Here is a 25,198-nt window from a genome sequence, read left to right as displayed (position 1 = left end):
CCCTAGGCTACTAGGGAACTCCTTTGTTGCTATTGTTGATTGAACTGGTTGTTTGTTTATTTAATGCTTTTTACAGCCATACCTTGTAACATATGGAAGTTCCCAGGCTAGGGGTCGAATCAGATCTACAGCTACCAGCCTATACCACAGCCATAGCAACACCAGGTCTGAGCCACATCTGCGACCTATACCACAGCTCACAGCAACGCCAGATCCTTAACCCACTGGATTGAACTGGTTTTTATCTGGACTCGCCTGCTGTCTTGCATATCAGAGGGTTAGAATGAGTGTTTGTACTGAGTATGAGTTTTTAATATTAGATATATAATAATATAGTCACATTTTGCTTCCTGTGGTAAACAAATCCAACCACTCAAAATCTTTAAGTTTGGCTTTTGTGATGTGGATCAAGCTTAAGAATTTGGAGAGTCTGAGAGTAAGCTGTTTACTGAGGACATTATTAGGTAATGAACAACACCTAGTGTACCACTTAGAGCATGACCAGTGTTTATCCTTTGAAAGTTTGGTGATTTGGGCAGTTGATTACACACCAGAGTATTGGTTTGAGGGGAGTTCCCGTCGTGGCACAGTGGAACTAGGAACCATGAAGTTGCAGGTTCAATCCCTGACTTCCTCAATGGGTTAAGGATCCGGCGTTGCTGTGAGCTGTGGTGTAGGTGGAAGATGTGGCTTGGATCTGGCATTGCTGTGAGCTGTGGTGTAGGCCGGAAGCTGTAGCTCCAATTAGACCCTAGCCTGGGAACCTCCATATGCCACAGGTGCGACCCTAAAGAGCAAAAAAAAAAAAGAAAAAGAAAAAGAATATTGGTTTGAGTTTAAAAGATGTGGTTAAAAGCCCAGAGACTGATTTCCTTGTGTAGGTTGTATCTAACTTCAAATTCTGCTCCAGAATATTGTTGAATTATGCATATGAAATAATAGAATTTGAGAGGTCTAGGGAATATGGAATCCATGTACCTCAGACTCTGAGACAGAGAAAATGACCTGTTCAGGGCAACTAATATAATGGAAAACACTCATTTGCATTCAGAACAAAAAAAACCCCTTAAATTAAAAAAAAAAAAAAAACCATTATGCCATTATGACACCTAAACAAAATAACACAATAATTCTTCCATCTCATTTACTACCAGTTAGTAATCAGATTTCACTGATTCTTTCTCCTTCTATCCCTCTCTCCCTTCCTCTCCCCCCACCCCTCTCTCACTCTCTGCTCTCTCTAACAGTTTGTTTTAATTTAATAAGGTTTGTGAAGGAGTTCTCATTGTGGCTTAGCAGGTTCAGAGCCCGACATAGTGTCCACTAGGATGCGGGTTTGATTCCTAGGTTCACTCAGTGGGTTAAGGATCCAGCATTGCCACAAGCTGTGGCATAGGTCACAGTTGCAGCTTGGATCCTGTGTTGCTGTAGCTGTGGCGTACGGGCAGTTGCAACTCTGATTCAACCCCTAGCCCAGGAACTTCCATATGCTGCAGATATGGCCCTAAAAAGCAAAAAATGAAAATAAAATAAAAAGTAACCTTAAAAAAAATAAGGTCCATGCATTGCAGTTGGTTACTGTGTTCTTTCATTCTGCCATTGGGAGGTAAATAATGTATGATTGTCTCTCATTTTGTTATGTTAGCAGCCACTGTTGATTATTATCTAAACCTATGAATTCACTAGGGGTTGCCATTTGGATTTTTAAAATCACCACCCCTCTGCCAGATAGGCAACGTTCCCAATGTAACAATTATAAAAAATACTTTAAAATATATAAATTACAAAATTTGTATTTTAAAATTCACTGGAGAGCTATGGAACAACGAGCGCTAGATGAACTAAAATTTTGAGAGACTCTGGCGTGGGCGGGCAGCTACAGCTCCGATTGGACCCCTAGCCTGGAAACCTCCATACGCTGCAGGAGTGGCCCTAGAAAAGGCAAAAAGACAAAAAAAAATAAATAAATAAAGATAAAATTTTGAGAGGAGGGAGCCAATGAGCTGAGTGTTTCCATCCCCTGAGACCTTTGCCGATGCTTAGGAGTAAACTAAACATCAAGTATGTGGTTTGTCCCAAACAGAGAGACTGCTTGGGGAAGAGGACATTGACAAAAACTCGAGGAGCTCCAAAACCCATGGTTTTTCTCCATGGGACAGTTGCTGGGTTTTGGGGTGGTGTGGAAATCTAGGGGCTGTGCCAGAAAGGCAGAGAGAAACCTCTGTAGTTTTATGCTGCATAGGAAATAAAATCCTACTGTAGGATGGGGAAGCAATAAGCAGCAACCTTCTCTCAATACATTTGTTAGATTTTGAGTTTCCTGGGAGGAGATTCTCAGCCCAGAATCTCTGATGGGCAGAAATGTCAGGACTGAAGAGTCAGAGACCTTCCAGGCTCTCAGTCAGAAGCCTCCGAAGATAATGTTTGAGAATAGTGACAACCCAGAGGAGGATCAACTCTTAATAAGTCTATGATCCTTCCCTGACCAGCTCAATCTATAGTTGGATCGGGTTGAGGTGATGAGCCCCTCCGTCTGAGCCTGCCTCACATAGAACAAAGTCCTTCCTGGTGCAAGATTGTCCATGAGCCCCCATAGTCCCTCCCTCCCCGGTGGGGTTGAATTTTTTCCTTTTTTTCTTTTTTGGTCGCCCTGTGGAACATGGAGTTCCCAAGCCAGGGATCAGATCGGAGCCACAGTTGCTACCTAAGCCACAGCTGCCCCAATACCAGATCCTTAACCAACTGTGCCAGGCTGAGGATCAAACCTGTGACCCAGTGCTCCCAAGATGCTCCTGATCCCATTGCACCACAGAGGGAACTCCTCCAGGGTAGAATTTTAATCATTTAACTCTGGTTTTTGTGTGTGCATATATTATGTATATACACAATATATACGAGACATAAAATGTGCCATTTTAGCCTTTTTTTTTTCTTGCTTTTTAGGGCTGCACCCGTGGCATGTGGAGGATCCCAGGTTAGGGGCTACATTGGAGCTACAGCTGTGGGCCTACGCCACAGCCACAGCAACGTGTGATCCAACCCGAGTCTACAACCTACACCACAGTTCACGGCAGTGCTGGATCCTTAACCCACTGAGCGAGGCCAGGGATTGAACCTGCAACCTCATGGTTCCTAGTCGGATTGGTTTCCCCTGTGCCATAATAGGAACTCTCATTTTAACCGTTGTTAAGTGTATAATTCAGTTGTGTTCATTACATTTACAGTATTGAGCAATCATTACCGCTATAAATTTCCACTTTTTCATCACCCCAAACAGAAAATCTAACCATTAAGCAATAACTCCCCATTGCCTTTCCCTTGTTCCCTGGTAACCTCTAATCTGTTTTCCATCTCTTATGAATTCACCTATTCTAGATATTTTGTGTAAGTAGAATCATACAAGATTTTTCCTATCGTGTCTGACTTACTTCACTTAGCAAAATGTTTTCACAATTCATCTATGTTGCAGCATGCATCAATACTTCATTTTTTTGTGGCTGAATAATATTCTGTCGTATGTGTATAACACATTTTATTTATCCATTTATTATCTGATGGACACTTGGTTGGTTTCACCTTTTTTTGTGAAGAACAGTGCAGTGAACATTGATGTATATGTTTGAGTCCCTGTTGTCTGTTCTTTTGTGTATATACTAGGAATGAAATTGCTGTGTCATGTGGTAACTATTTGTTTAGCTCTTTGAGGAACTGCCAAAGGGTTTCTCCACTGTCTGTACTGTTTTACATTCCTATAAGCAAGGAATGTAAAACTACCATGCGTCACTATCTGACCTTTTTTTGTTAATAACCATTCTAATAGGTGTGAGTTGATGCCTTATTGTGTTTTCATTGGCATTTTTCTAATGCCCGGTGATGTTGAACATTTTTTCATGTACCTGTTGGCCATTCGTGTATCTCTTAGTCACTTCTCATGCAAATAAAAACACTGACAAAATAAAGTTATTGCTAATTGCAGTTAAAGAGTAAGGTCAAAATGAGAAGAGATTAAAATGGATGCTGAGAAGATGTAATTTAAACTTGTAAGCTTTAAAGGATGAACTGAGTTTAGAGTTTTATGCTTGTATGAAGCCCGACCTCTGACATCTTAGTGCTGATTTTGTACTATGGCCTTTTAACTTCTGTTCTTTTTTTTTCTGCCCCATTTGCTTGAGTATAGTATAGGATCCTTCTGTATATCAGTCAACAACAGCCAGTTACTGTTGCCAGAATTCATCTGAACTTTGAGCTAATGGTAAGACTTCCTACATTGGAATTATTAGCTGCTTTGGGATTTGGAGAGATTGGTCTGTGCATACCTGGCAGGAATTAGATTCACTGCTTCTGCTCTGGACGCCAGAGTGGATATCTTAACGGAGCCTCTCAGAAAGGTCTTTTGGCTGCCATCTGGGAATGTGGTCTGGGGAGTGGTTGGCAGAGGGTGGGAGGGAAGAAGAAAGTTCCCTGATAGCTCTCTTTGGGACCACCTGAGTCAGGGCTGTTCAGTGTGAGCTTAGGCATTAGATTTATCGCCGTGCTGCTTGCAGTCAAGTTATCCCAACATTTCTCCTTTCCCCAGGTTCGGCCCAATAACTATAGCACCTTTTATGATGACCAGAGGCAAAACTGGTCCATCATGTTTGAGTCAGAAAAGGCTGCCGTGGAGTTCAATAAACAGGTAATATGATCTTATTCTTCCTGTGGAAAGCCAAACACTACACTGGATTTCCCTTGATTTTAAGAAAAGATATGGAAAACCCATAACTTGGCTATATTTTGTTAGTGACGAGCATTAAAAAAAAATCCATTAGTCATGTAAGCTTTTAAAGTCATTACATTGTCATTATGGAAAATTTAGAAAATAATTTTTTTCATTTTTTTAATTTTTAATTTTATTTTGTCTTTTTGCCTAGGGCTGCTCCTACGGCATATGGAGGTTCCCAGGGTAGGGGTCTAATCGGAGCTGTAGCCTCCGGTCTACGCCAGAATCACAGCAACGCAGGATCCGAGCCACGTCTGCAACCTACACCACAGCTCACGGCAACACCGGATCCTTAACCCACTGAGCAAGGCCAGGGATCAACCCCGCAACCTCATGGTTCCTAGTCGGATTCGTGAACCACTGAGCCACGACGGGAACTCTGAAAAGAATTTTTTAAAAAAAATCACTCATAGTCTTACTACTCAAAGTAACACTCTTACTACTCACTATTAACGTGTTACATTTCTTTTTTTTCTATGCATAATGTACATAAGTAGTTGTAGTTCTTTAAAGACTTTTTGCTTTTTTATTTAGTGTTGTAAAATGCATCTTTCCCACACCTCATGAAAAATTATTTGGAAACATTTTTGAAAGCTGCATAACATGAATGTTCCTTAATTTATTTAACCATCTCCTTATTTTTAAGCAGTTAGATTATTTTCAGTTTCTAAAATAAGTGATATTGTTGGTATTATAATGAGCATTTTTGTATACAAGTCTTTGCGTTCCCCCTGCCCCCCATTATTTCTTCAGGCTAGAGTTCTAGAAAGATTGAATCAAAGGGTTCATCTGTTTTTAGGTTCTGTATACACTTTGGCACACTGCTTTTCAGAGAGATTGTCCTATTTCACATCCTTATCAGTTCTCTCACTTTACCTTTCCCAACATTTAGAATTATCTTTTTTTTTTTCTTTTTAGTCTTATTTGCTTGATAAAAAACATAAATAAATAGGAGTTCCTGTCATGGTGCGGCAGAAACGAATCTGACTAGGAACCATGAGGTTGTGGGTTCGATCCCTGGCCTCACTTAGTGGATTAAGAATCCGGTGTTGCCATGAGCTGTGGTGTAGGTCACCGACAAGGCCTGGATCTGGCATTGCTGTGGCTGTGGCATAGGCTGGCAGCTGTGGCTCTGATTAGACCCCTAGCCTGGGAACCTCCATATGCCTCGGGTGCAGCCCTAAAAAGATAAAAAGACAAAACAAAAACAAAAACAAAAAACAAACTTCTCATTGGTAGCATTTATTTGATTGCAATAATGAAACTATTTTTTTTTTTCTTTTTATGGCCACACCCTTGGCATATGGAAGTTAACGGGCCAGGGATTGAATCCAAGCTGTAGCTGCTGCAATGCTGAATCCTCAACCCACTGTGCTTGATCAGGGATCGAATCAAACCCACACCTTGACAGTGACCCAAGCTGCTGCAGTCTATCCTTAACCAGCTGTGCCACATCAGGAACTCCAATAATGAAACTGTTTTTAAAGAAAATCTATCTGGTTTCTTTGTCTACGATCCATGCTAAGAAGATATGGATAAATCTGAGGTGGTAGAGAAATGAAATCTGGGAATACAATATGGTTTTATATATGCCCTTGCCTTTGTTTTGTTGTCTTTAGAAATGTCCTTTGAAATTTTTTTAGATGCTCCCCTATCTTTCATAGGTTCCCAAACCCTGAAGCAGTTTTTCAGTATAGTAATGATAGCTCATGTTTATTGTGTACTTAGTATTATTTGCCAGGCACTGAGCCAAGTACTCTACTGGTACTAGCTCAGTCGTCATAACTACCCTAGGAACTATGCAAAGCTTTTATCTCCATTTTGCAAACCTCTATGAAATAAAGCACACAGGAGTTATTTGGCTGAAGTCACAAATTAATAAATGGTAGTGCCCAGAACTCTACCCAGACAGTCTGACTCCAAAGCCATACTCTTAGGCACTTGGATTCCTGCAAGATTAGTAACTTTGGAATGGTTTACTTCTAAAGATGTAATCTATTTTGCTAGTGAATGCCATTGTTTGGATAAGAGCATTAGCAATAATGGAGTGAGTACATACTGAGCTTAAACTGAGTTTTTGCTGCTTTGATTTTATCTTGCAGGTATGCATTGCCAAGTGCAACAGCACCTCTTCCCTGGATTCAGTGCTGTCACAGGACCTTGTCGTAACAGAGGGCCCTGCAGTAGAAGTTGGAGATTCTTTGGAAGTAGCCTATACCAGCTGGGTCTTTCAGAATCACACGCTGGGCCAGGTAAGAAAATGTACCCTGCGAGTTATTTTGTAATTTAAATAGCTTGAGAGCTATTCAGATGTAAGATATTATTTCTGTGGATTGCTGCTGTTGGCAAATAGAAATCTTATAGGAGCCCTGCGTGAGTTTCTACAACTGTTTTGGGGGTGTAGCCATGAAATGCTAATGTATAAAACCAGGTCTGGGAGTTCTTGCTGTGGCTCAGCAGGTTAAGGATCTTACATATTTGTAGTGGCTCGGGTTGCTGCTGAGGCACGGTTTCTATCCCCAGCCTGGCGCAGTGGGTTAAGGATCTGGCATTGCGTGGTATAGGTTGCACCTGCAACTCAGATTTGATTCCTGGCCCAGGAAGTTCCATGTGCTGAGAATGCGGGGGGTGGGGTTCTGCTCAGTGCCACTATGTCTCTCCTACTCAGAGAAAGTGGAAACCATTTTCACAAATGTCATTTTTGGTAGTTGTTCACAAGTATGTCTTGTCCTCCTATACCAGTTTAAACTTGAATATATTCTTATGGGATTAAACTTTTTTAGACTTGCCTCACAGTTGTTTCTCTGTTCTTCTTATACTAGGTACTGTAATAGATTGGGTTTGTTGTCTTTTATATTATTAAGCCCTCAAAAGTAGTATGGTATGATAGAAAGAGCTTTAGACTGTGAGTTAGAAAAATGTGGATTCAAGTGCCAACTTTACCCTAACTTGACCTTTGGTCGAGTCATTTGAGCTCTTAATTTATTTCCCCCCACTGTGGAGTTTAGTGGTGCTTACCCTGATTGCTGTCAGCAACAAATGAGATAGTTTACTTGAAAGTTCTTTATAGGTGAAAATACTTTTAAATACTTGGTGATAGAAATTTAGTTTTTTCTAAACCTAGAAATCCTTGTCTCAGAGATATTCAGTGTGATAACACCTTTTAGCTATGATGTGGTCCCTTCTTATCAGGTTTTTTAGGACATAGTTTTCCAGTATATTTGACAGTACCTATTTTAGAAGTACTGTGCTGGTATATGTTGAGTTGAATATCATAATGATGACTGGTATTTTTGGAATGGGCTGACATTGTTTATTTTGATCAACTTTCAGGTTCTTGACTCCACTGCTAACAAAGATAAGCTGCTCCGCCTGAAGTTAGGATCAGGAAAAGTCATCAAGGTAAAGGCTTAGCTGTGTTTGTAGGTGGGTTGATCCGGTCACAGCAGGCTTAATTTAAACTGCATTTTGTGAAATTTCTAATCTCAGCATGTTTTCTGAGAATCTGAAAAGGCTTACTTACAAGACGGGAAGAGAAAAATGTGTTACATTATCTCATAGATTTTTACCTATGAGGCAGTATGTTGAAGAAGGGTTCTTTTCTCTCGTACGTCCCTTTTCTTTTTTACTTGGTGATTCTGAGAAAACTATTAAATCCTTCCTTTTGCCTAATAGGGAAACTGTTTCTTCTAGAGGTGTATCCTAATGAGTGATTCTAATCTAAGATGCTTTGAATCATGTATGGGAAGCAACTCTAACAAAGCAGGAGGAACACTGGGGTTAGAGTCTGAGGATCTGGGTTCATGGACATTTCTTCTTTACTAACCATGGAAGGATTTTATAAAATAAAGAGTATTTTACACATGTGGGGTATCCTTGTGTTATGATATATTGATACATTGTGAAATATTCATTCATCCATATGCCAGAATGATTTTCTCCTTAGCTTTCTGATTCCTTTTTCCAGAATCCTTTGGAGACTTTTTTCTGTAGATCAGAGCAGTTAGGACATGACCTTTAAAGCTAGATAGACCTAGTGTTGCATCTTGGTTTAATAATTTACTAACTGTCTGATCTTGGGTTAGTTACTTAACCTCCCTGAGCCTTGGCTTTCTCTTCTGTAAAATGGGGATATAGGAGTTCCCGGCATGGTGCAGTGGAAACGAATCTGACTAGGAACCATGAGCTTGCTGGTTTGATCCTTGGCCTCGCTCAGTGGGTTAAGGATCCAGCATTGCCGGGAGCTGTGGTGTGGGTTGCAGATGCAGCTTGGATCTGGCGTGGCTGTGGCTGTGGCATAGGCCGACAGCTCTAGCTCCAATTAGACCCCTAGCCTGGGAACCTTCATATGCCACAGTGTGGCCCTAAAAAAAACAAAACACAACGAAACAATAAATTAATTAATTTAATTAAATGGGGATATAGCTACGAATCTTACAGTTATTTCAGGGATTAAACAACATAATGAAAATAAAGCATTTATGCACAGTACTTGAAAAAAATGTGTTTGATAAATGATAGCTTTTATTTCTCTTTTAATACCATTCTTCTGTTCCTACCAATTCCTCTCATCATCTAAGATAAGTATATTTCATACAGCCCCGAATATACTGGCTTTGAAAAGTGAGTTGAGAAACAGTATTCTAGATACTCTTATAACCAATGGGGTTGGGAGGGAAGGGGATATAAACTTGATGATCCTGATTTATTTTAACCTTATGAGAAGGTTTGTATCTGATGAGCTTTTTCCTCTTTGATTCTTAAAGGGCTGGGAGGATGGAATGGTAGGCATGAAAAAAGGAGCGAAGCGGTTGCTTTTCATCCCTCCAGCCTGTGCTGCTGGGTCTGAAGGAGTAATAGGATGGTCTCACTCAACAGACTCCATCCTGGTGTTCGAGGTGGAGATTAGGCGGGTAAGTGAGATTGTGTTGTGTTTGATGAGTTCTCATTGCCAGTTAACTAGTTAAGTAAAATGAATAAATAAGTACATTTGAAAAACAGGTTCTGAAGATATCCTTTTTTTTTTTTTTTTTTTTAAGTAGAAATGGTGGGAGTTCCCGTCGTGGCTCAGTGATTAATGAATCTGACTAGGAACCATGAGGTTGCGGGTTCGATCCCTGGCCTTGCTCAGTGGGTTCAGGATCTGGCGTTGCCGTGAGCTGTGGTGTAGGTTGTAGACGCGGCTCGGATCCCGCGTTGCTGTGGCTCTGGTGTAGGCTGGCGGCTACGGCTCCAATTAGACCCCTGACCTGGGAACCTCCACATGCCGCGGGAGCGGCCCAAGAAACGGCAAAAAGACAAAAAAAATAAAAATAAAAATAAAAAATAAAATAAAATAAGTAAAGTAGAAATGGTATAGTTGGAAAGAACAATAGCTTTGTAATTTAATGGCCCAGGCTGATGTCCTTCCTGGGTGTGTATTCAGAGTCTAGAAGAGGTTGTGACTAAATAAATCACTTCTCTATACTGACCTTTTAATTTTATTTATAAAATAATGATTCCTATGCAGTGTAAATACCTTTTGAATTAGGAATTCCAAAGCTATGAATACATCCTATCAGTATGTTTACATAAGAATGTAAAGATGTGAGAGTTCCCACTGTGGCCCTGCAGGTTACCTGAGGATACAGGTTTGATCCTTGGCCTTGCTCAGTGGGATAAGGATCCAGTGTTGCCACAAGCTGCAGATAAAGTCTCAGATAAAGTTTTGGAACTAGTGGGTCTATGATGTAGGCTGGCAGCTGCAGCTCCAATCCCTAGCCTAGGAACTTCCATATGCCTCAGGTATGGCCCTGAGAAGGAAAAAAAAGAAAAGAATGCAAAGGCCAGAGTTCACAGCAGAAATGAATCCGACTAGGAACCATGAGGTTTCAGGTTCGATCCCTGGCCTTGTTCAGTGGGTTAAGGATCTGGCATTGCCGTGAGCTCTGGTGTAGACCGGCAGCAACAGCTCCAATTAGACCCCTGGCCTGGAAACCTCCATGTGCTGCAGGTGCGGCCCTAAAAAGACACACAAAAAAAGAATGCAAAGACCTGTAGATAGATCGATAGGTAGATGAGGTAGAGATAGTTTCTTCCCTCTGCCACGTTGTTTGTAGTAGTAAGAAACTGGAAAGAGCTTAAGTGTCTGTTATTATAATAACTGGTTAAATTATGGTTTTTCATACAGTAGACTTCTGTGTAGTTCATAGGGAATACCCCCAATTCCCAAAATTACTTTCAAGTGAAAGAGGCAAATTACAAAACAGTATGGGTAATATGATCTTGTGTGTGTGTCTACAAACATGTACACACACACACACACACACACACATATACAGATATATATATTTGTCGTCATATATTGTGTATGTATGTATGTGTATGTACATACAAATACATGTATGCCCATGTTTGATATAAAATTTCTGGAGGCAGTAAAAGAAATGACTAGAAGTGATTTTTCTCTGGAGAAAGCAAATGGAGTTCTAAAAATTTTTCTTTTTTACATTCTACCCTTTTGTACCATTTAAAAATTTTTTATCATGAATAATTTCTATAATAAAATTTCTTACAAATTGTAGTTAATTAATGCTCCCCTTCTCATCTCCCAACCCCCCAAAAAAACCCCCAAAAGACCCTCTTTGCTTTTTTATACTGTGATTGTGAGGTCCAAATGTGCTGTGGTATTTGTGACTATGAACTATCAAATACAGTACAAATAAATATCATGGTCATCTTTGTTGTGGCTGTTATTCCTGCTGCAACACGGGATATGCAGTTTTTTCTCAGTGACTCTTTGCTAATTGGACACCTTTGTCTCAGCTGGATATTCCCGTCCTCTTTCACTGACGTGAGTCCAGCTGCCTTTTCACAGCTTATACATTCTTTCTCATTTTCCTCTGAGTTGGAGAAATCATGACCAGTGATAGATAACAAATGAATTTGAATCCATCTAGACTAGCATTTTGTAAACACAAGAGAAAATACTCTATTATTAATCAGAAAATTACAAATTGACATGTTTAATTAAAGTGACATAGAATAGTAATACCCAGTGTGACAGAAGTGTTGAGAAAGATTTACATACTTCTCACAGAATATAAAAGAGTTCATCCTGTGTGGTGTGAAATTTATTGGTATATATCTAAAGTTAAAAATAAGCAGGGAGTTGCAGTCGTGGCTCACCGGTTAACGAACACGTCTGGCATCCATGAGGACATGGGTTCGATCCCTGCCCTTGCTTAGTGGGTTAAGGATCTGGCATTGCTGTGAGCTATGGTGTAGGTCGAAGAAGCAGCTCGGATCTGGAGTTGCTGTGGTTGTGGTGCAGGCCAGCAGCTGTAGCTCCGGTCAGACCCCTAGCCTGGGAACCTCCATATGCTGCCGGTGTGGCCCTAAAAAACAAAAAAATAAAACAAAAAAAACATACCTTTTATCAAACAATTTAACTTCTGGGAATTTATATTTTGGAAATGGTTATGTGCAAAGATACAGAGATAAAGCTATTCATAGAAGCATTGTGTGTGTGGGAAAATTTATATGTCAAGGGAATGACCAACAACTAGGAATTGATGATAAACATTTTGTGATAGCATTCATATTTATGACTTTTGTTTCCAAAATCTTTTGGAGACTTCTTCCTATAGATGATAGCAAGTAAGGGCATGACCTTTGAAGGTAGATATATTCTTCAGTAGTTAAAAAGGATGTTGTCAATTAATAATTTAGTAACATGGAAATATGTTAATGTATCAGTAAATGAGCAAAGCTGGATACAAAACAGTATGGCCCCATTTTTGTAAAAAATACACACATGTTGATAATATCAATGTGAAATACTACATCCAAAATTCTAACAATGTTATTACTTAGTAGTTGAATTGCCATTGGTTGTTATCTTTTTTTTTTCTTTTTCTGGCTTATCTGCATTTTCTGATTTGCCTACAGTGAACAGCTAGTGACTTGTATGATGAAGATTCAGTAAAATAAAAGGAGAATGGAGGGGGAAGGGTATCTTTTTTATGGTCTGTTAGCCTGCTCTACCTGTGGTTGATCTTTTCCTAGGTCAAATTTGCTAGAGATGCCGGCTCTGATGGGCACAGTGTTAGTTCCCGGGATTCTGCAGCCCCTTCTCCCGTACCTGGTGTTGACAACATCTCTGCTGATCCTGTTGTGTCACCGTCCACTTCGGTGCCTTTCAAATCAGGGTGAGATACTGGAGTTGTATCAAGCTCTAGAATTATCCATACAAATGATTCTTAGAGGGGTTCAGAAATAGGGATATAGTTGAAAACTAAAATAATTTTAAATAATTGGGGGGGGATGAGATAGGGAAATTAATTGCATCACATTTTTCTGACAAAGGAGTAATATTCATAGTCTATAAAAGCACTATCCCAGATATAAAAGAATACTTGCCCACTCTGGAAAAAAATTGGGCAAAAGGCATAAACACAAAATTTACACCCAAGGAAAAAATGTAAATAATAAGCATTTCACTGGGCAGTTGTTCATCTTCACTAGCTTTCAGGATTATGCAGACTATAGAAGCGTTAAAATTCTGTTTTACAGTCATTAAATTGACAAACATTTTAAAAAACAATTTCTTTGTCCAGTAGAGTCTAGGCTCGTGATTCTGGATTTTGTCTTTAGCTCAGGATGTATCTTGTTTGCTTTCAGGGAGTCAGCTCTTCGTTCCAAATCTAACTCCCTCAGTGAACAGCTTACAATGAATACAGTGAGTATACACATCTGTCTCCTCATCCCCAGTTTGCTGGGAAGGTTTCATGAGCCTAGGATAGGGTTGGTTAGAAGGAAAAAAACGTTGAGTGCTGTTGATTTAGGCCAGAAATCAGTGGTAACTTGATTCACTTTCCCTTACGTTTGAGTCAGAACTATTTAGCCTGGACCTCTGAGTAGAAGACCTAGATTCAAATATTTATTCTTATAAGCACGTGGTCTTGAGAAAATCATGATTTCATAACTTCCCTGATCCTCAGCCTCTTCATTATTAAAATGGAATTCTCACAGCCCCTCTGTAGGGTCCGTGTGATATGTTTGTAATGCACTAAGCTCAGCGCCTACGAAAAGTGTATCCTCAGTAATCTCTTGAGATTTTTATGAGGTTTAAATGAAAAAATGCCACTATTGTAGTAAACTGTGGACTTGAAGACCTTTGGGAGGATGTACACTGTGTTTACCGCGGCCCTGCCGCGGTATCTGAGTTTGCCACATGTGGCATCTGAGTTTGCCACATGTGGGTGAGAGGATAGCCGAAGTGCTTCAAGTTCTAAAGCCCTTTGGCTTTCACCGGCCGCACTGGGCAACAAGATAGTTGTGCTACATGAAATCGATGAGTAATTTCTCTCCAACCCTGGTTTACTTGTTATATTGAGCCCTAAGTCGAAATTAATTAAGCAAATAATGTATCTGATACATGTTAAAAAAAAAGTGATCTAGACCCAGAAGGTTAAGCCAAAGATTCAAGAAAATTGAAAAATAATTAAAATCAGATCTTTGAATGGCCACAGAAATTGTCCACTATTGGTTCTGTTGTACTCTTTAAACACAGCTACTTTTGTCACCTGTTTCTGTGCTTCAGTAGCTTTTGGTAGACTAGTGGTCTCCAAATGTTTCCTTCTTTTTTAACAGTTTTGTTTCTTTAATTGAGGCACACAACAAAATTAGCCATCTTTGGTTTTCCTGCTGTATGTAGCGCAGTGGGTTAAGTATCTGGTGAAGGTCACAGATGAGGTTTGGATTTGATCCCTGGCCCCAGGAACTTCCATATGCTTCAGGTGCGGCCGAAAAAAGGGGGGAAAAATCTCTTTGTTCTTTTTACATTTAAGGTTTGTTTTGAATAGGTAATTATATTCAAATGGCACAGTTAACAAAACAGTATAACGACATACATTGAGAAGACTCATTCCTACCCCTGCCCCCATGTACCCTATTTTATCTCACCCCTCACCTTGGATAACTGCTTTTATTAGTTTCTTATATACTATGTCAATGTTTCTTTATGTAGACAAGCAAATAGGAATGTAAATTGTATTCTCTTCCCTTTCACCAAAAAAAGCATGCATAGGAGTTCCTGTCGTAGCTCAGCAGGTTAAGAACTCAACTAGTATCGATGAGGATTCGGGTTTGATCCCTGACCTGTTCAGTGGGTTAAGGATCTGTGCAAGCTGCACAGATGCACCTCCGATCTGGGTTGCTGTGGCTGTGGCGTAGGTCAGCAGCTGCAGCTCTAATTCAACCCCTAGCCTGGGAACTTCAATATGCCGCGGGCGTGCCCCCCCCCCCAAAAGCATACGTATTATCTATCTTGCTTTTTTTTCTTATTTTTCTTTTTATGGCTGCACCTATGGCATATAGAAGTTTCTGGGCTAGGAATCAAATCTGAGCCATATCTGCAACCTTCACTGGACCCTTAGCCCACTGAGAGAAGCCAGGGATCGAACCCAAATCCTCATGGATACTAGTTGGGTTCCATATTAGTATATAGAAAGCTTCCTCATTCTTTTTTTTTCCCTTTTTAAAAGTTTTGTTGGAGCATAGTTGACTTACAATGTTTCTCGTGGTTTTTTTTAAATTTCTAGATCACAATATTCCATATTGGTTTATATAACTAGTCCTCTTTTGATGGACCCAACTTTTTTTGACTATGTATCTCCATTAAGAGAAAGTGAGCACAGGAGTTCCCGTCATGGCTCAGTAGTTAACAAATCCGACTAGGAACCATGAGTTTGCAGGTTTGATCCCTGGCCTTGTTCAGTGAGTTAAGGGTCCAGCGTTGCTGTGGCTGTGGCATAGGCTGGCAGCTGCAGCTCCGATTAGACCCCTAGCCTGGGAACCTCCATATACTGCAGGTGCGGCTCTAGAAAAAAGACAAAAAGACAAAAAAAAAAAAAAAAAAGGCGAGAGAGAAAGTGAGCACACACTCTCAGTATGTCTGTTTACAAATTATAAAGTACTGTCCACCCCTGTAAACAAGTTTAATATGTTTACTGCAGCTTAAAAATAATTTAAAAATAGAGGTTATGCTCATGTCTTTTCCAACTCAGTAGATCATCTGGTATACACTCCACTCTAAACGCTGCACTGTGAACCTGTTAATGGATTCAGAGGCTTCTAGCACAGGGGTTAGTGTGTTGTCAATGCCAAGTCAGAGTTAAATGAACCTGAATATTTATCTACTGAATTGCTCCTGAGCTTTTAAGAGGATACTTTCATCTAAAATGCCTCCCTCTCTTAATCTGTAGTTTAGTTTTTATCTGTAAAATGAGAATACTTATGCCTGGTAGGGAGATTTGGTTGAAATGAAGCAATACAGTTGAAAACCGTGTTGTCCATTCCAACATAGAGGGAATTATTTTTTTCAGGGTTATTAATTGTGACCCATGTATGCTTCTGTAGGCAAGAAATCTTTCATTCTCGTATTCTAGAAGAAATGCTTTCAAATAGATATGACACGGGGACTTATTGAAGGATTTGATACAAGAGCCAAAGACACAGGGTTGACTGAAGATAATGAACCTTGAATACAGTGATTTTTGTGACTTTCTGCTTTTTTAGAATCCTGATACAGTCAAGGCCAAGTTGATCTCTCGGATGGCTAAAATGGGCCAGCCCATGCTGCCCATTCTTCCACCACAGCTGGATTCCAATGATTCCGAAATTGAAGTATGTTCCACTGGCTGTCTTAAAATGAGTAGTGCAGATGTTGCTGTCCTCTGTTCTTGTAACTAAAATTATTGCTTTTTCTGCCTCTAACCCAGAATCATTATTTAGAGAGCTTATATGAAAATGATACAAGTTGTACTGGTACCTGTGTTTCTACTATAATTAGCACTTCCCCTGAGAAATGGAAGCAATTCTGTATATCTGCCACAAGAACTGGGTAGTTTTAAGTAGTTAATTTGGCTTACTACTGGAATCTCTGATGTCACTCTTTAGGCAGCATGATACATGACCCATAAAAGGGTACTCAATTCATATTTGTTGATTGAATATTTAGATTCCCTTGGGAATTGTTGGTTTTTTTCCATTGATTAACCTGATATTAAGATCACAGTGTAGTATCTTTTGGCTTTGTATGTGATGTGAGTTTTTTGAAGTTCAAGAATTTTACTGCAATCAGATGTATCACTTTTTCCCTTGTTTTTTGCTATTGACATTATGCTTAGAAAGCCTTCCCATATGTAACACTGTAAACATCACATATGCCTTTTTAAAGTATTTATTATTATATTTAGATCTATTTTATATTTAATCCATCTGCAATTTGTGTATGATAAGAAGTAACTTAATTCCAACTAAGTTCTATTCCCATTGCTTAACTCTTTATTGAGTAAAATAATCCTTTCTCAACTGAATTGAAATACTTAGCAATGATTAATTCCCATTGGGAGCAGTGGTTAACGAATCTGACTAGGAACCGTGAGGTTGCGGGTTCGATCCCTGGCCTTGCTCAGTGGGTTAAGGATCTGACGTTGCCGTGAGCTGTGGTGTAGGTCGCAGACGAGGCTCGGATCCCACGTTGCTGTGGCTCTGGCGTAGGCTGGTGGCTGCAGCTCCCATTCGACCCCTAACCTGGGAACCTCCATATGCCGTGGGAGCGGCCCAAGAAATAGCAAAAAAAAAAGACAAAAAAAAAAAAAGAAATACTTAACAATGATTAATTTTTAGGATTCTTTGATATAAAACAAAGCAAAGGTGATGCTCTTAAGAAAAAAATTTTCCGGAGTTCCTGTCGTGATACAGCAGAAACAAATCTGACTAGGAACCATGAGGTTGCAGGTTCGATCCCTGGCCTCACTCAGTGGATCAAGGATCCAGCGTTGCCATGAGCTGTGGTGTAGATCGAAGACTTGGCTCAGATCTGGCATTGCTGTGGCTCTGAAGTAGGCCGGAGCGGCTACAGCTCCCATTAGACCCCTAGCCGAGGAACCTCCCTCCGCATGCCTCGGTGTGGCCCTTGAAGGACAAAAGACAAAAAAAAAAAAAGAAAAAAGAAAAAAAATTTCCAAAATAGGCTTTATTTTTCACTTTTTTTTTTTTTTTTTGGCTGTATTTGCAGCATGCCAGAGTTCCTAGGCCAGGTACCAAACCTGTGCTGCAGCTGTAACCAGAGCCAAAGTAGTGACAATGTTGGATCCTTAACCCACTGAGCCACCAGGGAACTCCACAATTTTGTTTTATTTCTTCATGGAAAAGCTCTAGATTTAACATTTTAAGGAAGATAGGGTGTTCCTGCTTTTGCTCAGCGGGTTAAGATCCCAACATAGTGTCTCTGAGGATGTAGGTTTGATCAGTGGGTTAGGGACCCAGCATTGCTGCAGTCTGTGGTATACGTTGCAGATGCAGCTCAAATCTGGTGTTGGCTGTGGCTATGGTATAGACCACAACTGCAGCCCTGATTCAACCCCTTGCTGGGGAACTTCCATATGCCACTGGTGCGGCTATAAAAATAAATAAATAAATAAAGGAAGATATGATTTCTGGGGCCTGTTGTTGTAGCATTGATTTTTTTTTTTTTTTTATCTAGTTTCTAGAAATAAAATTTGGGTCAGATAATATTCTTATTAAAATTTTTAAGTGCTATATATTCATTGTAGAATAAATTAAAAAGAAGAAACATTTAACAAAAAGGGCATTCTTTATATACTTTTTGTAATCTGATTTTTTAACTTCATGTTGTATCATGAAAATTTTTGTTAATATCAATAACGTTAAATAACATAAATAAAGCATAGTTTTATCACCTTTAAAGGTAAACCAGTCCTCTGTATATTGATTTATCATAATTCCCTTCACTCTATTGTTAGATATTTAGGTTGATTTAGATAGTAATATAAAACTGGGGTGCTTTTCCCGAAATGCATAATTCATTCCTGAGATTATTGGGAAATGAGAAAGTTCTAAAGTAAAAGAAATCAAAGAGATTTCAGCCCTTGAACTGTAGCATAGCAGATCACAGTCACTGTATATTGTGTCCCAAGTTTTTCTTTTCCTTGTATGAATCAGGAAGATGTTTGTAAGAATTACAGTAGGGACCAACATTGCTTTGCTTTTATGAGAAGAAAGTAGGGGGTGAGGGTGAAGATTCTAAAACTATAGTGTCAAAAACAGCACAGTAAACGAGGCACAGTGACTCATCCACTATCTGATTTTCTGTATGGATCTTGACATCTATGGAGATTATTTGACAGAAGAGAACGGCTACGTTATTCCCTGGGTTTCCGTGTAAGAGACCCTGATTCTGTAGGAGCAGACTAGGTCAGTCTTAAAGTAGCTGCTGGTTTAGAAAGTGAGACTTTGCTATGGAGGGCAGTCACTTTAGCTGCTTCAGAAAAAAATAACATCAACAACTTTGACTGAGGAAATTGACTATATTATTATTTGGTGTAATTTATAGGGAGAAGGAATCCTGCTCTGGTACATAATAGAGTGCTTTCTCCCCATAGACCTCATCTTAAACTTCTGCCATTCTGCTTGCCTTTCCTTTGCATAAAAACACTGGTTGTAAGCAGGTTCAGCCCCAGCCTTCTATTAAGGACCCCTAGAGGTAGTAATAACCAAAATGCTTGTACCTGTTGCAGGGCGTGAATGCTCTTCGAGGAGCTGGGCAGCCCCTGGGGACTCTGCCCATTCAGCCCTCTCTTCAGCCAGCCCATCCAGCGCTACCACAGATGACCTCACAAGGTAAGGAACCTCTCTGAGGCCCTGTGGCTTAAGTCGGTCAGTACCAAAGGTATCATTACTGTTCCTTAAATTGTTAAGTAGGCTGCATTGTTTTAGTATGGAGAACCGGACTAGAATATAAAACCTGTCAGTTTGTCCCTGGGAAGGGCATTTTCAGACCTAGAGATGTATTTGGTCCGCTTGCTGTGTCTTCTGCTGTGTTGCGTTGTGAATTTTGGAAATCAGCACTCAGCTAATGAGACATCTCCCTGGGTGTAATTCTGCACTTCCTGTCGTCTGATGGGATCACAGGTCTGAGTCATTACACCCGAGAACACCCAGTTTCTTTCCTCTAACCCATTCCTAAGACTTCGGTAGAGCTGATTATAGGGGACTAGGTGAGAAAAGTGGTCAAGTTCGAAGGGTGATGGTATGTATGTAAGGTGCTAGTCCAGACTTGCACCAAGAAGCAAGGGATTGGAGTTCCCGTTGTGGCACAGCGGAAGCGAATCCGACTAGGAACCATGAGGTTGTGGGTTCGATCCTTGGCCTCGCTTAATGGGTTAAGGATCCAGCGTTGCTGTGAGCTGTGGTGTAGATTGCAGATGCGGCTCGGATCTGGCATTGCTGCAGCTGTGCTCTAGCTCTGATTGAACCCCTAACCTGGGAACCTCCATATGCTGCGGGTATGGCCCTAAAAGAAAAAAAAAGAAGCAGCAGCAGCAAAGGGTGGATAACAGTGAAAACTTCTTGCTTTGTCTTAGCACCTCAGCCATCTGTTTCTGGGCTTCAAACGCCGTCTGCTGCCTTAATGCAAGTTGCATCACTTGATTCCCACTCCGCTGTATCTGGAAATGCCCAGTCCTTTCAGGTAACAGCATTTTTAAACCCTACTGATTATAGGCTATGATCTGTTGTAGTTTTAGTCAGTCTCTTCTTCTTGCACAATTCGTACAGTAGCAGTTCTCCACAATCAGAGTTTATAAAAGTTTTTCCCCTTCCCAAACCACCCTTTCTCATCTCTAAAGCAGGCAAAGAGTTCTCTATCTTACAGGTTGTTTTAAAGATTAAATGCAAGAACAAGCAAAGCACACGGTATAGGCCTGGCACATAGTAAAAGCCCAGTGTTTATCTTCTTTCCTTTCCACACATGTCTAGTTGAAGGGTATATGTTCAAGCCTTCTGTGTTCTCTCTGTCAAACAGCTGATAGGTTAAGATTCTGCACTCCACTCTACATAGTGGTTGTGGTAGAGGCTATATGAAAATATAGGTGAACTCTGTTGTCTGGTTAACCTCCAGAAGTGATCGCTTCAAAATAGGTTGTTTTTTTCTTTTTTCTGTTTTCACAAAAGGCAATGAGTCTGCCTCTACTGACTCTTTCCTAGGACAAAGGACTCTTTCTTTTGCCATGACACATTTGATGGATAAGTCCCAATGATAACAGACCCTCACTTCCTTGGTGGTTCTTAATGGAGGGGTAGGAGTGATGGCGGGTGGACTACGCCCCATAGGAAAGAGGTATCAGAATCAAGGAAAGTCCTACCTTGCAGTCTCCCCATTCCCGAATGGACCTAGTGGAGAAGTATCATCCTCTCAAAGAAGATTTTTTTTTAATGATTATAATGAATGGGTAGATATATCTGTCCTTGGAAATGAACTTGATTTCCTTAATTCAAGGAAGAATAACTATCATCATTAAAATGGTAGCTGCTGCTTATGGAGCCTTTGTTATCTTCCAGGCACTCACCTACCAGCTGTTAAGACCTTTACCTGGGCATCACTTTATTCAGTCCACATAACAACCATAAGAAGTGGTATTATTTTCATTTAATAGTTAAGGCGACTGAAGCTTAGAGGGAAAAGAGAGTTCTTGGTCATACAGATAAGCATCAGAATCTAATGGGAGAGGCATCCTTTGGAAACTGTTGGATTTAGTTTGGAATTGCACTGAACCCCTCTTCTTTTACCTCAGTGAAACCAAGCAGAGTTAGTTTCATTTTAAAATTTCTTAGACCATTGGGAGTTCCCGCTGTGGCACTGTGGGTTAAGAATCTGACTGCAGCAGCTTGCCTGCTATGGAGGTATGAGTTCGATCCCTGGCCCAGTGCAGTGGGTTAAAGGGTCTGGCATTGCCGAAGCTGTGTTGTAGGTCGCAGCTATGGCTTGGTTTCAGTCCCTGGTCCAGGAACTTCCATATGCTGCAGGTGCAGCCATTTAAAAAAAAAAAGAAATTCTTAGACAATCAGTAGGCCTGTTGGCTGGGGCCTGAGTAATGGGGAATGACGTGAGATACCTTCCCTCAGTCTCTGGGTAGGGCTTTAGAGATTGAGCATCACTGGATCACACACACAACTATCCTGTTGCATTTCTTACCCAGTACTAGACCCTGGACTCATCCATCTCCAGCTTCAACCAATAAGTCTCCTTCTAGCTTACCCACCTTATTCCATCAAAGACAAATTAAGCAGAAACGAGAGACATGACTGTTTTATAAACCAGCTGTAACTTGGCATTTTCTCAGCCCTATGCAGGTATGCAAGCCTACGCATATCCCCAGGCCCCAGCTGTCACTTCCCAGCTGCAGCCCGTTCGGCCCTTGTATCCAGCACCACTCTCTCAGTCTCCCCACTTTCAAGGTAGGAGTTTCTCATGTGCTCTGGCTGTGCTCGCCTCTCCTCCCTCCTATCCCTTTTTCGTTTTTACTCTAATGGATCTCTGCCCTTTTTTTCTTTTCCTTTTTTTAGACAGCCTAGTTGAGGTGTGATTTATGTACCATACAATTTACTCATTTTCAGTGTACAATTCATTGATTTTTTTTTTTAGTAAGTTTACAGAGTTGTGCAAATGTCACCGTAATTCAACTTTAGAACATTTCCATCACCCCTCCTAAATAGCCTCATGCCCACTTTCTGTGTGTTGTTTCTTGAATTTTCTCCTGCCAGCCCTTCTTAATTCCTCTGTCGCAATGGCTCTGTAGAGTTCATTGTAAATAATAAAAGATGGAAGGGAAATTGGGCAAAAATATGATGACTGTTCAGTATCTCAAGAGCTGCTTTGTTAAAATTTTTTAATAGTGAAAAGAATATCCTTTTAGCAGTTCCTGTTGTGCCTCAGTGGGTTAAGAACCCGACTAGGATTTGGGTTCAGTCCCTGGCCTCAGTGGGTCAAGGATCCCATGTCACCGCAAGCTGCAGCGTAGGTCACTGATGCAGCTCGGATCTGGGGTTGCTGTGGCTGTGGTATAGGCCAGCAGCTGCAGCTCTAATTCATCCCCTAGCCTGGGAACCTCCATATGCTGCTGGTGGGGCCCTAAAAGACCAAAAAAAAGAAAAAGAAATCCTTTTATAAAAAGGTCAAACTACACAAAAGAGTGTGAAATGAAAAGTTACTGTCCTCCACTGTTAAAACCCTCTGACCTTAGAAATCTATTTTTAACAGTCACTTGGGTAACTTATATACATGTACAGGTATGGGTGTCTTGTGTAAGAAAACAAAGTAAAATAAAATGCACCCAGCTAGGAGGGTATCCCGCCTTCTTATGCTGCAGCTTGTCTTCTGCATAGTCATCACCTTTGATATTAGGACAGTGGTAGAAAGAAGCAGGTATATCCCGCAACATAATTTATGGTCCTGGAGTGGTAAGGGCTTCCTGGCTGCATTCTTTGTCTGGAAGCCCTGCCCTTTCTCCTTCTGGGAAACCATTGACTCTCTCATCTCCTCTGCGAAGCCTTCCCTGACCGTTAGTTACCCTCCCTCTCTCCTCTCCTAGCAGAGACATAACTGTGTGGTGTGACACCAAAGAGTTAATCTTGCTTCCCTCTGCTCCTTTTGTACCTTGTAACCTTGTACATGGTCCATTTTTGCACTTAGAACACTCTTGTAATGATTTGTTTACATGTCGGTCGCCTCACCAGACTGAGTTTGGCACGGGCAGGACGGTGTTTTATTCATTGCTGTATCCTGGCACCTGTTTCAAGGCCTGGCTTGCACTTGGATGAATGGAGAAGGAATCCGAGCTGCTGGTGCACTCCTCGTGCCCTTGAACCAGACCAGATCCCGTGATGCATTTTGCAGGAGTGTAGCCTGGTTGTTAACTTTGCAGCTCTTTTGCCTCCTTCCCATCTGCATCTTCCCCTGACAGTGTGACTCGCCTACAGCATTTTTCAGTGTTTGGACATGTGCGTTTCTTTTCTTTCCTCTGCTGAAAGAGCTTTTGGCTTTTCCTCATACAGTATCCTCTGCTCCAGTTTCATAAGTTTCTTTTTGACTTATGTCTGTTTAGGATCAGGTGACGTGGCTTCATTTCTCATGACTGAAGCCCGGCAACACAACACTGAAATTCGAATGGCAGTCAGCAAAGTGGCTGATAAAATGGATCATCTCATGACTAAGGTGACTGAGTCAGGGTTGGAGCTGTGTTGAAAGTGGGAGTATACAGAGGAGGTTACAAACAGGGAGTAACCAGGGCTATAGGCAGACTCTTCCTGGTTTCCTGTATTCATAGTCGTTAGTAGTTATTTCCCCAAAAGGATCATTTGGGGGGGTGCAGTTAGCAGAAGAAAACTCCTGTTTACATTAGAGATCATCTCAGAAACTCATTAGCCCTCTTTAAAAATGTGATCAGATCTTGGGTAAATTGTATTTCTCCTTTTAAAATTTTTGTAAACAGTCTTTCTGGCGCTCCTTTTATAGGTTGAAGAATTGCAGAAACATAGTGCTGGCAATTCCCTGCTCCTTCCTGGCATGTCAGTGACAATGGAAACAAGCATGATCATGAGCAACATCCAGCGAATTATTCAGGTGAGAGTGGTCAAGAATAGAGCACTCAGCCTGGAGATCCTGCCCCTGCTCTCTCCTGAGAGGTACTGCCCTTTAAAACAGCTGCTGCAGGAGGTCCCGTTGTGGCTCGATGGGTCATGAACCCGACTAGCATCCATGAGGATGCAGGTTCTATCCCTGGCCTTGCTCACTGGATGGAGGATCTGGCATTTCTATGAGCTGTGGTGTAGGTTGCAGATGCAGCTCTGATTCAACCCCTAGCCTGGGAACTTTTACATGCCACAGGTGTGGCCCCAAAAAGGCAGAAAATAAATAAATAAAATCAATCAATCAAGTAAGCAAGCAAGCCTCCACTCTGGAATAAGAGCAAGTGGTAAATGCTGCACGGAGTTGCCAAATTCTGAAAAATCCAGTATGGCTTAATTTGGTCCAAGAAACTTATCACTCTATAATTAGAAAGAAACATTTCTTTGTGACCATATTCGAGAATTTTCTTCATTTTATAGCCATTTATGTGTTTGATCTATTGGATGTGGTGATGTTTATCCATCGGGTGGAATTGGATATGTTGTTCTAGATTTTTGTCTCAAATATGACACAGTGTCACTTGTCAGTTTTAAGTTGATTCCCTTTTACCTGGTGCTTTTCTTTTAAAAATTTAAGTTATCCATCATGTATTTTGAATTTAGGAAAATGAAAGATTGAAGCAAGAGATCCTTGAAAAGAGCAGTCGGATAGAAGAACAGAATGACAAGATTAGTGAACTGATTGAACGAAATCAGAGGTAATGACAGGTACAGAGCACTGGCTAGGACAGACCAAAAAGGTTTAATTGGGTTAAATAAAGTAAAATAAACATGTTTGCTTTGGGAGTTTATGCATGTTTCTGCTCTTTCTGTTTCTGTTTCCTGCCTGTCATGTGAATTAGTGCTTGTTGACAGAGAAAGGGTTCAGGAGGCTGTGATGTAAGGCAGACCTGCCTTGTTTATTCC

The 25,198-nt window shown here is 40.7% G+C and overlaps 1 protein-coding gene across 3 annotated transcripts in view; it reads left to right on the top strand.

The window, feature by feature from the left end:
- FKBP15 (FKBP prolyl isomerase family member 15) overlaps positions 1 to 25,198 on the top strand; it is a 60,267-nt gene that overhangs the window by 15,402 nt on the left and 19,667 nt on the right. For all 3 annotated transcript variants that reach the window (XM_021067627.2, XM_084991997.1, XM_084991989.1), the window contains exons 5-18: positions 4,178 to 4,252; positions 4,577 to 4,675; positions 6,862 to 7,011; positions 8,093 to 8,161; positions 9,526 to 9,672; positions 12,806 to 12,948; positions 13,421 to 13,478; positions 16,319 to 16,426; positions 19,345 to 19,447; positions 20,191 to 20,297; positions 21,949 to 22,063; positions 23,710 to 23,819; positions 24,120 to 24,227; positions 24,896 to 24,990. In XM_021067627.2, the coding sequence (XP_020923286.2) occupies positions 4,178 to 4,252; positions 4,577 to 4,675; positions 6,862 to 7,011; positions 8,093 to 8,161; positions 9,526 to 9,672; positions 12,806 to 12,948; positions 13,421 to 13,478; positions 16,319 to 16,426; positions 19,345 to 19,447; positions 20,191 to 20,297; positions 21,949 to 22,063; positions 23,710 to 23,819; positions 24,120 to 24,227; positions 24,896 to 24,990 (1,487 nt within the window). The remainder of the gene's footprint in view (positions 1 to 4,177; positions 4,253 to 4,576; positions 4,676 to 6,861; positions 7,012 to 8,092; positions 8,162 to 9,525; positions 9,673 to 12,805; positions 12,949 to 13,420; positions 13,479 to 16,318; positions 16,427 to 19,344; positions 19,448 to 20,190; positions 20,298 to 21,948; positions 22,064 to 23,709; positions 23,820 to 24,119; positions 24,228 to 24,895; positions 24,991 to 25,198) is intronic.

The sequence above is a fragment of the Sus scrofa genome, chromosome 1 (assembly GCF_054392235.1).
Source record: "Sus scrofa isolate SSC_HxYL_T2T_F1_AM1 chromosome 1, Sscrofa_HxYL_maternal_Yorkshire_Landrace_v2.0, whole genome shotgun sequence".
In the NCBI taxonomy this organism is placed as follows: Eukaryota; Metazoa; Chordata; class Mammalia; order Artiodactyla; family Suidae; genus Sus; species Sus scrofa.
This window is presented reverse-complemented; position numbering and strand designations above follow the sequence as displayed.